Source organism: Hypanus sabinus, chromosome 20, assembly GCF_030144855.1.
Source record: "Hypanus sabinus isolate sHypSab1 chromosome 20, sHypSab1.hap1, whole genome shotgun sequence".
Classification (NCBI taxonomy): domain Eukaryota; kingdom Metazoa; phylum Chordata; class Chondrichthyes; order Myliobatiformes; family Dasyatidae; genus Hypanus; species Hypanus sabinus.
In genome coordinates this window covers 73,128,438-73,142,647 of record NC_082725.1, presented here as the reverse complement: position 1 = coordinate 73,142,647, position 14,210 = coordinate 73,128,438, and the positions used below count along the sequence as shown (strand labels likewise).

The following is a 14,210-nucleotide window of genomic DNA, read 5'->3' as shown; positions in this document are numbered from 1 at the left end:
GCTCCCGGACAGGTACATGGAGCTCAGAAAAACAGAGGGCTATGGGTAACCCTAGGTAATTTCTCAGGTAAGTACATGTTCGGCATAGCATTGTGGGCCGAAGGGCCTGTATTGTGATGTAGGTTTTTTAAGTTTCTATAACCAAGAGAAAATCTGCAGATGCTGGAGGAACTCTGATGGAGGGTCTTGGTCTGAAACATCTTCCAATTTCGCAATGTATGCCAGTGATATTAAATCTGATTCTGATTTTAATGTCTTTATTGGCTAGGTTAATGCTCTTTAAATGGAAGTGACTGATTGAGCAGCTGGGTTTTTAAATATGTGCTTCAAGCTTGTCGAAGCTAAGCATCCAATGGAACTTATTATGTTTGCGAATCAGGATGGGTTGTGAAGTTAGTGGTGCTGAGACCACTTTCCTCTGCCTCCATCCACTCCTCTCACACCAAAATATTTTCCATTCCCTCGTTGTCCTGACTTTACTTTTGGGTTGAGATCTTCTCTAGCAAAGCTCTCTGCAAACACCTGAAACCGCATCCACTGCCCCGCTGAGCCACTTCACAGGAGCAGGAATGGACTGAACATGGTCACCAAGGACAACACAGCTCACGGGTAGTTACCTGCCTGGGCTACTCCACCGGCACCTTGCGTGCCCACCAACTCTACCACCAAGAAGGACACCATCATCTACATCTTCCCCCCTGCCCTGCTCCGAGCCACCCTTCAAGCCCTGCAATACTCTCCCCAGTGTCACTAGGGGAGCCTGTGCTCCAGGAGGACAGCATTGGTTTAGGAAGCTCACCTCCACCTTCACAAATAGAGCTGAGTCAGGCAGTAAATGCTGGACCTCCCTGACACTCCAGCTGCAGAGTTACATAAAAGGACAGCTACTCTGACCAGAAGCTACACATCTTGTTCCACAGTGTGGTGTTCTTCCAGATATTAAGTACTGTCCCCTCATGCAAGAATGTGCCTGTGTATTGTCACTTTGCCATGTGCGTCCAGATGCGCCTGTGTATTGTCTCTTTGCACTGTGTGTCGAGATGTGCCTGTGTATTGTCTCTTTGTGTGTCCAGATGTGCCTGTGTATTGTCTCTTTGTGTGTCCAGACGTGCCTGTGTATTGTCTCATTGTGTCCAGATGTGCCTGTGTATTGTCTCATTGTGTGTCCAGATGTGCCCGTGTATTGTCTCATTGCAGTGTGTCCAGATGTGCACGTGTATTGTCTCTTTGCGGTCAGTCCAGATGTGCCTGTGTATTGTCTCTTTGTGTGTCCAGATGTGCCTGTGCATTGTCTCTTTGTGTGTAGAGATGTGCCCGTGTATTGTCTCTTTGAGGTCAGTCCAGATGTGCCTGTGCATTGTCTCATTGTGTATCCAGATGTGCCCGTGTATTGTCTCTTTGCGGTCAGTACAGATGTGCCTGTGTATTGTATCTTTGTGTGTCCAGATGTGCCTGTTTATTGTCTCTTTGTGTGTCCAGATGTGCCTGTGTATTGTCTCTGTGTGTCCAGATGTGCCTGTGTATTGTCTCTTTGTGTGTCCAGATGTGCCTGTGTATTGTCTCATTGCAGTGTGTCCAGATGTGCCTGTGTATTGTCTCTTTGTGTGTCCAGATGTGCACGTGTATTGTCTCTTTGCGGTCAGTCCAGATGTGCCTGTGTATTGTCTCTTTGTGTGTCCAGATGTGCCTGTGTATTTTCTCTTTGCGGTCGGTCCAGATGTGCCTGTGTATTGTCTCTTTGCGGTCAGTCCAGATGTGCCTGTGTATTGTCTCTTTGTGTGTTGAGATGTGCCCGTGTATTGTCTCATTGCAGTGTGTCCAGATGTGCCTGTGTATTGTCTCTTTGTGTGTCTAGATGTGCCCGTGTATTGTCTCTTTTTAGTCAGTCCAGATGTGCCTGTGTATTGTCTCATTGTGTGTCGAGATGTGCCTGTGTATTGTCTCTTTGTGTGTTGAGATGTGCCTGTGTATTGTCTCATTGTGTGTTGAGATGTGCCTGTGTATTGTCTCTTTGCGGTCAGTCCAGATGTGCCTGTGTATTGTCTCATTGTGTGTCGAGATGTGCCTGTGTATTGTCTCTTTGTGTGTCCAGATGTGCCTGTGTATTGTCTCATTGTGTGTCGAGATGTGCCTGTGTATTGTCTCTTTGTGTGTCCAGATGTGCCTGTGTATTGTCTCTTTGTGTGTCCAGATGTGCATGTGTATTGTCTCATTGTGTGTCAAGATGTGCCTGTGTATTGTCTCTTTGTGTGTCCAGATGTGCCCATGTATTGTATCTTTGTGTGTCCAGATGTGCATGTGTATTGTCTCATTGTGTGTCCAGATGTGCCTGTGTATTGTCTCTTTGTGTGTCCAGATGTGCCCATGTATTGTCTCATTGTGTGTCCAGATGTGCCTGTGTATTGTCTCATTGTGTGTCCAGATGTGCCCGTGTATTGTCTCATTGCAGTGTGTCCAGATGTGCCCGTGTATTGTCTCATTGCAGTGTGTCCAGATGTGCCCGTGTATTGTCCCTTTGCGGTCAGTCCAGATGTGCCTGTGTGTTGTCTCTTTGTGTGTCAAGATGTGCCTGTGTATTGTCTCTTTGTGTGTCCAGATGTGCCCATGTATTGTATCTTTGTGTGTCCAGATGTGCATGTGTATTGTCTCATTGTGTGTCCAGATGTGCCTGTGTATTGTCTCTTTGTGTGTCCAGATGTGCCCATGTATTGTCTCATTGTGTGTCCAGATGTGCCTGTGTATTGTCTCATTGTGTGTCCAGATGTGCCCGTTTATTGTCTCATTGCAGTGTGTCCAGATGTGCCCGTGTATTGTCTCATTGCAGTGTGTCCAGATGTGCCCGTGTATTGTCCCTTTGCGGTCAGTCCAGATGTGCCTGTGTGTTGTCTCTTTGTGTGTCAAGATGTGCCTGTGTATTGTCTCTTTGTGTGTCCAGATGTGCCCATGTATTGTATCTTTGTGTGTCCAGATGTGCATGTGTATTGTCTCATTGTGTGTCCAGATGTGCCTGTGTATTGTCTCTTTGTGTCCAGATGTGCCTGTGTATTGTCTCTTTGTGTGTCCAGATGTGCCCATGTATTGTCTCATTGTGTGTCCAAATGTGCCTGTGTATTGTCTCATTGTGTGTCCAGATGTGCCCGTGTATTGTCTCATTGCAGTGTGTCCAGATGTGCCCGTGTATTGTCCCTTTGCGGTCAGTCCAGATGTGCCTGTGTGTTGTCTCTTTGTGTGACCAAATGTGCCTGTGTATTGTCTCTTTGTGTGTCGGACACCCTGCTGCCGGACGTGGGGTCCATCTGTCGGTCCTCTCACCCTGCTGCCGGACGTGGGGTCTATCTGTCGGTCCTCTCACCCTGCTGCCGGACGTGGGGTCCATCTGTCGGTCCTCTCACCCTGATGCCGGACGTGGGGTCCATCTGTCGGTCCTCTCACTCTGCTGCCAGACGTGGGGTCCATCTGTCGGTCCTCTCACCCTGCTGCCGGACGTGGGGTCCATCTGTCAGTCCTGTCACCCTGCTGCCGGACTTGGGGTCCATCTGTCGGTCCTCTCACCCTGCTGCAGGACGTGGGGTCCATCTGTCAGTCCTGTCACCCTGCTGCCGGACGTGGGGTCCATCTGTCAGTCCTGTCACCCTGCTGCCGGACGTGGGGTCCATCTGTCAGTCCTGTCGCCCTGCTGCCGGACGTGGGGTCCATCTGCCGGTCCTGGCACCCTGCTGCCGGACGTGGGGTCCATCTGCCAGTCCTGTCACCCTGCTGCCGGACGTGGGGTCCATCTGTCGGTCCTGGCACCCTGCTGCAGGACGTGGGGTCCATCTGTCAGTCCTGTCACCCTGCTGCAGGACGTGGGGTCCATCTGCCGCTCCTGGCACCCTGCTGCAGGACGTGTGCTGTTGGACACTGGTATTCTGAGCTTCCCGTTCCATATTCAATGTACTTCCTAAAACTTATCCTTGCCCCATCTTTTGTCTCTGAAATGTTTGGGAAGTGGTCACGGTCTGTCCCTGTGATGCTGTAGGTGTTTTGCTGCCGTATCACTGGATCAGTGGGAAGTTGTTATTGCTGTGTAACTAAAGCAGGAAATGGTTGAACATCCAAACTCTCTTCCTTAACTTTGTACATCAAGGGATCCAGTTATTGTTGTAATGCTTATCTGGGTGTCGATTACATGAGAGCGAATTCCTCATTCCTTCATTATCAGCTCCGTTTCTCCGTCCATGTCTGCCACGCCTGCTTTCAGCAATCCCTTTGCAATCGTTACAGAGAGGGTTTTTGAAAGTGCTCACTTTCTTCATAGAAGTGAGCAAATGGTCAAATAAGAAGACAAAATAGCTGGAGGTATTTTTGCCTCTTGAGATGCAGCCACCATTGTGGCTGCTTGGTTACTGAGAATTTGATGACCACAGTGTTGGGAAGTCTGTCAATCCCATTCTCAAGGTTATTTGGTGATGCCTCTGTGGAAGGACCTAACAGTAATTCACAAAAACAGGAGTGAATTCTCCTCCCCGCACCCCACCATCCATCCATCATCCCTGTAGCTTCCCCCTTCTCCCCCTTTTATTCCCCTCCATATTTCCCGTTGCTTGCTCTCTTTACATCTGCTACTTCCTCTTCGTTTTCTGCCTCCCCCCAGCTTCCCCTCCCTTTCGACCTCTCACCCACCCTTTACTTTTCTCCCATGCCACCTTTTCTCCCTCCCCCTGCCTCTTTCTCTTTCTGTCCTCTCATTGTTTCTGTTCTTCCTTTTTCTATCTCTCAACCCCCTTTTCTCTCTCCCTCTCTCTCCCTCCTGCTCTCTCTCTCCTGCTCTCTCTCCCTCCCTTGCTCTCTCTCTCTCCCCTGCTCACTCTCTCTCCAGCTCTCTCTCTCCCTCCCCTGCTCTCTCTCCCTCCTGCTCTCTCTCTCCTGCTTTCTCTCCCTCCCTTGCTCTCTCTCCCTCCCCTGCTCGCTCTCTCTCCTGCTCTCTCTCCCTCCCTCCCCTGCTCTCTCTCCCTCCTGCTCTCTCTCTCCCCCTCCTGCTCTCTCCCCCTCCTGCTCTCTCCCTCTCCTGCTCTCTCCCTCCCTCCCCTGCTCTCTCCCTCCTGCTCTCTCTCTCCCTCCCCTGCTCTCTCTCTTTCTCCCTCCCCTGCTCTCTCTCTCTCCCCCTCCCCTGCTCTCTCTCTCCCTCCCCTGCTCTCTATCTTCCACAGCTTTCTCTTCCCCCTCCCCCTCTCTCCCCCTCCCTCTCTCTCCCTCCCTCCCTCCCTGTCTGTCTACCCACACATTTCTCTTTGTTTTGACATTTCCGGACATTGGTATCGTCCTGCTCTCTGTGCCTCTTCCTTTCCTTATTGAGATGCAACATAGTATGGCCCCTTCCAGCACTGAGTCGTGCCACCCAGCAACCTCCGCTTAACCCAAGCCCAATCATGAGACAATCTACAGTAGTGGTTGCCCGATCGACTGGTCGACCTTTGAGACTTTCCCAGCAGATCCCGAAAAAAAAAGAAAAATAAATACACAGATACTGTTGAGAGATTGTTTCCAGGTTGCGGGGCTTTAGTTCAGTTCTTTCTGCCCAGTGCGCGTGTGCGTAGCTCCCCCGCGCTACACAGTGTACTTCAGTGGTCCCCGACCACCGGGCCGTGAGGAAACAACATGAGTCAGTTACACCTTTCCTCGTTCCCTGTCACGGCCGCTGTTGAACTTGAACGCACGTGAGGTCATCAGTCGCCTAAAGGCGGTGACACCCTCGCGCCAGGGATCACTGGTTGGCCTCGGGTGGACGGTGGGAAGTGCCGTCACTACTGGCCTGGAGTGCTGCCTCCAAACCTGTTTAGCACACCGAATGTTCGTGGGGAACCCGGTGCTAAAATATTTGCAGACGACCTAATTTGGGCTCGGGGTTTCGTAAGTAGCAGAGCAGCTACCTCGCTGCGATCTACTGAAAGTCATCCCTCGAGCCAAACTTTTGTCGGCCGATAGATCCTGCAAGGGGGTGGACGCGTGCCTGTCGCACTCCTCACTCAGTCGGTCAGTCGCTGTCTCCGGACTGCGACCGCCGCGGCCCTGGCACGGGAACAGCCGCACCTGGCCAGGGCGTCTGGTGGCGGGCGGGTGGGAGGCTGTCTAATGAGGCAACGAAGCCCTCAAAACTGCGTCAGCACCCTGAGTCCAAACACCCCGTACTGAAAGACAAACCCGTTGAGTTTTGTGAGTGGAAGAAGTGTGAGCAGCGCGGGACAGCAGGTAAGGGCTGAGAGCCACGAAAACTAAATAGCGGAATAGGCTGGACATGAGGAACCTGCTTCGAGTATCGCTGTATTCTGGTCATATTTATTGCTGATCCGCAAGAATATTATCAATTTAAAATCGGTCTGTGGTGCAAAAACGGGTGGTGACCCCTGATGTTTATGCATTATTTCTATTTCCGGGTTGCGGGGTTTTACTTCCGGTCTTTCCGTGTATGCGTGTAACTAATCGATCTGGGGTTGATCTTGCCTTTCACTAAGGCTGAGGTAGGGGATCTTGGGCTTCAAAAGGTTGGTGAGCACTAATCTACAGTGACCAATTAACCTACTTACTAGGTGGTACATCTTTGGACTGTGGGAAGGAACTGGATCACCGGAGAAAACTCACACGTTCCACGGCTCTTTACAGATAACGCTGGAATCGAACTCCAAACTGCGATGCCCCGAGCTGTAATAGTGTCACAGTAACCACTACACCATGGTGGATCACTCAAGGGTCTGGGAGTTCTAAGGAGAAGTCTGTGGGCATGTTATTAGTCAGTGCTTACATAGCTGAAGCTATTCTGCATGGTCCAGATTCGCTTTACTACTATAATGTCCCAGCTTGATCTTGGTCATTCCCCTGTCCCATTACCACCTCTCATGCCTTGCATGATAAAACCCTCCTGTGTCCCAGAGTCAGTGTGTTCTCTCAAAGGGCAGCAAAGCCTCAGTATCAGGTCCCATCCCAAACATTTCATTCACTGCTTCAGAAAGGATTTTCTTAAGGCCCTGATTAATCTGTTTTTCTGAACTGACGCCTTTCAAACAGATTATCCAGCCAGTTCTGTGTTCTGTGTGCTTGCGCACACCGACTGCTGACAGGGCAGTGGTGGCTGCACGGTGCCGTTGTCCAGCCCGAGGACAGTGACGGGGCAATAGGAGCGCACACCGACTGCTGACAGGGCAGTGGTGACTGCCCTGTGCCGTTGTCCAGCCCGAGGACCGTGACGGGGCAATAGGAGCGCACACCGACTGCTGACAGGGCAGTGGTGACTGCACGGTGCTGTTGTCCAGCCCGAGGACAGTGACGGGGCAATAGGAGCGCACACCGACTGCTGACAGGGCAGTCGTGGCTGCACGGTGCCGTTGTCCAGCCCGAGGACAGTGACGGGGCAATAGGAGCGCACACCGACTGCTGACAGGGCAGTGGTGACTGCACGGTGCCGTTGTCCAGCCCGAGGACCGTGACGGGGCAATAGGAGCGCACACCGACTGCTGACAGGGCAGTGTTGGCTGCACGGTGCCGTTGTCCAGCCCGAGGACAGTGACGGGGCAATAGGAGAGCCCACCGACTGCTGACAGGGCAGTGGTGGCTGCACGGTGCCGTTGTCCAGCCCGAGGACAGTGACGGGGCAATAGGAGCGCACACCGACTGCTGACAGGGCAGTGGTGACTGCCCTGTGCCGTTGTCCAGCCCGAGGACCGTGACGGGGCAATAGGAGCGCACACCGACTGCTGACAGGGCAGTGGTGACTGCACGGTGCTGTTGTCCAGCCCGAGGACAGTGACGGGGCAATAGGAGCGCACACCGACTGCTGACAGGGCAGTCGTGGCTGCACGGTGCCGTTGTCCAGCCCGAGGACAGTGACGGGGCAATAGGAGCGCACACCGACTGCTGACAGGGCAGTGGTGACTGCACGGTGCCGTTGTCCAGCCCGAGGACCGTGACGGGGCAATAGGAGCGCACACCGACTGCTGACAGGGCAGTGGTGGCTGCACGGTGCCGTTGTCCAGCCCGAGGACCGTGACGGGGCAATAGGAGCGCACACCGACTGCTGACAGGGCAGTGGTGACTGCACGGTGCCGTTGTCCAGCCCGAGGACCGTGACGGGGCAATAGGAGCGCACACCGACTGCTGACAGGGCAGTGTTGGCTGCACGGTGCCGTTGTCCAGCCCGAGGACAGTGACGGGGCAATAGGAGAGCCCACCGACTGCTGACAGGGCAGTGGTGGCTGCACGGTGCCGTTGTCCAGCCCGAGGACCGTGACGGGGCAATAGGAGCGCACACCGACTGCTGACAGGGCAGTGGTGACTGCACGGTGCTGTTGTCCAGCCCGAGGACCGTGACGGGGCAATAGGAGCGCACACCGACTGCTGACAGGGCAGTGGTGGCTGCCCTGTGCCGTTGTCCAGCCCGAGGACCGTGACGGGGCAATAGGAGCGCACACCGACTGCTGACAGGGCAGTGGTGACTGCACGGTGCCGTTGTCCAGCCCGAGGACCGTGACGGGGCAATAGGAGCGCACACCGACTGCTGACAGGGCAGTGGTGGCTGCACGGTGCCGTTGTCCAGCCCGAGGACCGTGACGGGGCAATAGGAGCGCACACCGACTGCTGACAGGGCAGTAGTGACTGCACGGTGCTGTTGTCCAGCCTGAGGACAGTGACGGGGCAATAGGAGCGCACACCGACTGCTGACAGGGCAGTGGTGACTGCACGGTGCCGTTGTCCAGCCCGAGGACAGTGACGGGGCAATAGGAGTGCTGAATCCAACCGCCTATCCACAAGAGACTGCACTTCCTGGAATCAGCCAAGTTGTGAAGGCAGGATCGCTGCAGGGAAATGAAAGGGTAACGGTCAGTCTCTTGTTCCCCTCCACAGGTGCAGCCGGACCCACTGTTCCTGCAGCAGCTCTTCCTGTGCCCAACCCGCTTGGGAAAGGGTTTCAGAGTCCCCCGCATCAAAATAGGAGAATTGATCAGGACTAGGACACAGGAGGGAATAGAAGATGAATATTTTATTATTGGAGCTTTATGTAATGAGAGGGTGGTAATGTTACAGGGGATTCAGCCAATGCTGAGCTGGGAGATGATAACAGTGAGGTGAATCTAGACGTGATGATGCAACGACGATTATATTAATTATCAAAGAAAATGATCATGCAAGCACAGAAAGGCTGCAGATCCCTGGAGGTCTTGCCTGTCCTCTCTGGAAGCCTGTTTGGGTTTCTTCACCCCAGTCTTGCCACCACAAACCTGCACCTCGCAGTCAGAACCCACACAGTTCAGAGCCCTGGTGGGTTACAGTTACAAACCACCTGATTGATCGAGTATCACCGGGCAGGTCACGGATTAGGTGTCTGCCAGTGAGAACAGCAACTTCTCATTATTAATAACTCTCACAATGATTGGGAGATGGAGCGGAGGCTGAGGGCTACTCAGCTGGAAGATGAGGGTAAAGAAAGAAGGAATCTCTCCCTTCTGATTCATTCCTCTTGCAATATTGCTGAGAGCTGAAAAAAAGCTTTAATCAGGCTGAGGGCACAGTTACTGGATGCTTTGTGTCTGCTTAGCCATGCAGCTGAGCAGTACCTCATCCCTGATATCAACACTCCCCTGAGCTGTACATCGTCTGTAAAGAGCCTGTCCATCCTCCCCGTGGCTTTTCTCCAGTTTCCTCCCACAGCCCCAAGACGTACCAGTTGGTAGGTTAGTTAGTCACCGTAGCCTGTGTCGTCTCCAGATTGAATCAGTCCATTGGCAGAGGTTGCCGGTTCTGACCCAGATCTGGCCCATCCTCCTCAATCTCAGTCTATGTTAGAGGGAACTTTGAGCTGTCCCACCCTCTGACTGATCCTGCTTCTCCATTTAGTGAAACCATGAACCTTGTCCTCTAACCCTAACTTCCTTTAAATGTCAAATAGTGTGTCCGTCTGAGCCACAACTACCTGGAGGGAGCAATTTCAAAGATTCACAAAACTACGAAGGAAGTTCTCCCCAGCTCTGTGATACTGACATCCACATCCTCAGGATAACAAAAGCCTTTTTGAGAGCCAACTTTCGGGAGGCCAGGATTCCAGGCTTCCTCGTGAGATATCTCTCTCAGTGTGGTGAACCTTTGATTCACTTCCTTTAGGAAAGAATGCCCTTTCCTAGGCTGTAGGGGATCCAGTAAACTGCATACATCTCAGCTTTGTTGTGTTACATGTGATCGTCACTCATTAACATTGAGAAACAGGCCCTTTGGCCCATCTAGGCCATGCCTAAACCGTTTAAGCTGCCCACTACCATCAACTGGTACCGAGACCATAGCCCTCCATACCCTACTATCCGTGTACCCATCCAAATGTTGCTGTAATGTTGAAATCGTGCTGGCATGCACCACTTGTGCTGGAAGCTTGTTCTGTGCTCTCACAACCCTCTGATTAGACGTGAAGACGTTTGCTCTCATGTTCCCCTTAAACTCTCACCTTTCACCCTTAACCCATTACCTCTGACAGTGGAAAAAACTTTATACGCTGATTTTCAGGGTGCTTACATTAGATCCTGGCGGTCTGAAGCACAAAATAATGCAAGAAAGTATGATACTGACAAGAACTCCCTTGCAAATGGACTTGGCGTGTCTCTCCAGGGGAGGGAACATTATATGCTGATTTTCAGGGTGCTTACGTTAGATCCTGGCAGTCTGAAGCACAAAATAATGCAAGAAGGTATGATACTGACAAGAACTCCCTTGCATTATCTTAAAAGAGTGTCGTTGTGTGTGAAGAATATCACAGCCCCTGCTTTCGGACCAAAGAGAAACGGACTTGGCGTGTCTCTCTGGGGGAGGGAACATTATATGCTGATTTTCAGGGTGCTTACGTTAGATCCTGGCAGTCTGAAGCACAAAATAATGCAAGAAGGCAAGGGAGCTATTGCCAAAAACCCCTGATTTGGGATTTCAGTTAACTCCAGTAAAATCCTCCAGCAGTGGCTTAATCTGACTCCAGCTTCGATTCTGAGCTGGGCTGCTCCTAAATACTAATGCTGGGGTGGGGGGGTGGAGACATTTTTAAGGTGACAGGGAGGAGGTTTAAAGGAGGTGTGCAGGGTAGGTTTTTTTAACACAGAAAGTAGTAGGTGCCTGGGGTAATATAGAAAACCTTCAGCCCACAAAGCTGTGCCGAACATGTACTTACTTAGAACTACCTGGGGTTACCCACAGCCCTCTATTTTTCTGAGCTCCATGTACCTATCCAGGAGTCTCTTAAAAGACCCTATCGTATCCACCTCCACCACCATCGCCAGCAGTCCATTCCATGCACTCATCACTCTCTGTGTAAAAAACCGTAATCCTGACATCTCCTCTGTACCTACCCCCCGGAACGTTAAACCTGTACCCTAATGGTGACAGCAAGCACAGCAGAGGCTGTCAGACAGGAGTGGAGGCAAAAGGTTTTACTGTAATTTAGCATTGTGCGACAGGCTGCAGGGGCTGTTCCTGGGCTTTAGTGTTGTGTATTCTACTTACTGCGGAGTTAAGTAAGGCCCTATGGTGCGGAGGGTGAAATCAAAGACTGGCACTTGCGGACCATAGAGTTCATCCCATTCTGTGATTGGATGTTTCCCATTCTCCCATCCCCAATAGGTGATTGGATGTTCTTATCATATGGAAACACATCACCCACATCTCAGGAGAGCGACTTTGAATTTCTGATTATAAATTGCACACTTGTTCTAAAAACTTGAGATGACAATCCTCTTTTAATTGGCAGCCAAGGGAACAGTTTGATTGACAGTGGTTGACAGCCTATGTTGATGCCTCTGAACTCCTCGTTGGCACCAGTGTACTGGAGGGCCCAGTTCGTGGAATCCTTTTTGACCAGAGTGCAGTGTTTGCTTTGAAAAATTTGAACAGGTTTTCTAAAGAAAACTGGGGGAGAAATCAAGGTGTACTGGACTAGAAATTCACCAAGTTAAGAGCCTGCAGGAAGACTTGAATTTCTGCAGAGCTTTATTCAATACCAGGACTTTGTGTTTGCAGACAATGAGGTTCTTTGAAGTGTAGTCACAGCTCTGATGTATGAAGCTCATTAGTTTCTATGCACACAACAAGCTGCCTCAAGCAGAGCCGGGTAGGATAATCGGCAAGAAAATCTGTCTTTAAGGTGTCGGTTACTAAGCAAATATTGGGTATGATACCGACAAGAACTCCCTTGCATTATTTTAAAAGATTGTCATTGTGTGTGAGGAATATCACAGCCCCTGCTTTCGGACGGCGTGTCTCTCCGGGGGAGGGAACAGACAGTGGGAGTGGAATGTGGTCAGTCAGTGAGAGCGTGCTAACTCCACCCTGTCTTTGAGTAACTGTGTGCTGGTGCATGGCTCTGCCAGTCCCGACAGGTTACATCCAGTGGAATCAGAATGCATTACATCTGATAGTGTGGTCCTCGCCTCCAAACTCACGCCGTTGGTCCATGTTGCAAGCTTCACTGGCAGTGCTATCCACTGTGCTACACGACGAGCTTCACTGGCAGTGCTATCCACTGTGCTACACGACGAGCTTCACTAGCAGTGCTATCCACTGTGCTACACGACGAGCTTCACTGGCAGTGCTATCCACTGTGCTACACGACGAGCTTCACTGGCAGTGCTATCCACTGTGCTACACGACGAGCTTCACTGGCAGTGCTATCCACTGTGCTACACGACGAGCTTCACTGGCAGTGCTATCCACTGTGCTACACGACGAGCTTCACTGGCAGTGCTATCCACTGTGCTACACGACGAGCTTCACTGGCAGTGCTATCCACTGTGCTACACGACGAGCTTCACTGGCAGTGCTATCCACTGTGCTACACGACGAGCTTCACTGGCAGTGCTATCCACTGTGCTACACGACGAGCTTCACTGGCAGTGCTATCCACTGTGCTACACGACGAGCTTCACTGGCAGTGCTATCCACTGTGCTACACGACGAGCTTCACTGGCAGTGCTATCCACTGTGCTACACGACGAGCTTCACTGGCAGTGCTATCCACTGTGCTACACGACGACTGCTTCCTGCATCGATGCCAAGCTCATCCATTCCTCCAGTTTGCACCCTACCCATAAATTCACTTGGTCCATCTCCGACACCTCCCTCCCTTTTCTCAATCTGCCTGTCTCCTATCACTGGAGACAAACACTTGACTGACATGTTGAATAAACCTATCAACTCCCGAGGCTAACTTGACTACACCTCTTCCCACCCTGTCTCCTGTAAAAAGGCCATTCCCTTTTCTCCGTTCCTTCATCTCTGCCGCACCTGTTCCCAGAATGTGGCTGTCCTTTCACTGGTCACCCCCCAGCTTCTCACGTCGTCTTCCTCCTCTCCCCAGAACTGCTTAACCGAGCTTCTTCCCCTTCCCCCTTCCTTCCCAGCCCTTGGCCTGAAATATTGCAATTTCCATAGATGCTGCCTGGCCTGCTGAGTTCTCCGAGCATTTTGTGTGTTTGTTTGTGAGCTGTTGCACTCACAGTATCAGGTATCGCCTGGTTAAGGCTCTTCCCCTGCTTTCCTACACTCTCCATCGAACACTCAATCAAGGCTGGATCTGTGTTACGTCTGCCTGTCGTACATCAGTCCCGCGAGTGTCCAACTTGTGTCCACAGACCCCTTGGTGAATTGTATTGGTCATGGCATAAAAAAAGTTGAGACCCCTGGCTTGGACAGTGAAATAGATGGCGGACCTCTGCAGGAGCGAACTTACCTCTCTCTCCGTTCCATTTCAGCCTCCCTTTTTGCCTCCCTTCTCTTGCTCTTTCTGAACCTTCTTTTTTCTTACTCCGTGTCACTTCCTCATCCCTCCCCCGACCTCTCCCTTTTCATCTCACTCTCGTCTGGTGCCAATGTCTGTTATCCACTTCAATAAAAGGTCCAAGTGGCCAGGGCGAGTCCAAGCTCACTCCCCGCACCCCCCAGTTGACAGTGATGGGATACAAAGCAGAGCAGGGAATTCCCTGGACTATTCCCAGAACAAAAGGAGGTGATGGAATGGCAGGACCCCGCCAGCAGTAGCTGCCATGTGGTCGGAGAGAACACAGCTTGTGGTGTTTTGGGGTGAGGAACTGCGCTTTATTTTAACTGATTTGTATGTAGACTGTCCACATTACCAACACAACGTCTGTTGTGAATTGTCATTAAACTGAGTGAATTTCTATCCCAGGTATATGACTCCTGACCCACAGCAGTGG

The 14,210-nt window shown here is 51.6% G+C and overlaps 1 protein-coding gene across 7 annotated transcripts in view; it reads left to right on the top strand.

The window, feature by feature from the left end:
• Positions 1-14,210, top strand: part of LOC132378631 (ras-responsive element-binding protein 1-like) — a 140,040-nt gene that overhangs the window by 66,525 nt on the left and 59,305 nt on the right. The window contains exon 1 of one of the 7 annotated variants that reach the window (XM_059945748.1): positions 13,630-14,076. The exons of the other annotated variants lie outside the window; for them this stretch is intronic. Within the exon in view, the coding sequence (XP_059801731.1) occupies positions 14,006-14,076 (71 nt within the window). The 5' untranslated portion in view covers positions 13,630-14,005. Of the gene's footprint in view, positions 1-13,629; positions 14,077-14,210 lie in introns of those variants that run through there. 7 annotated transcript variants of the gene reach the window in all.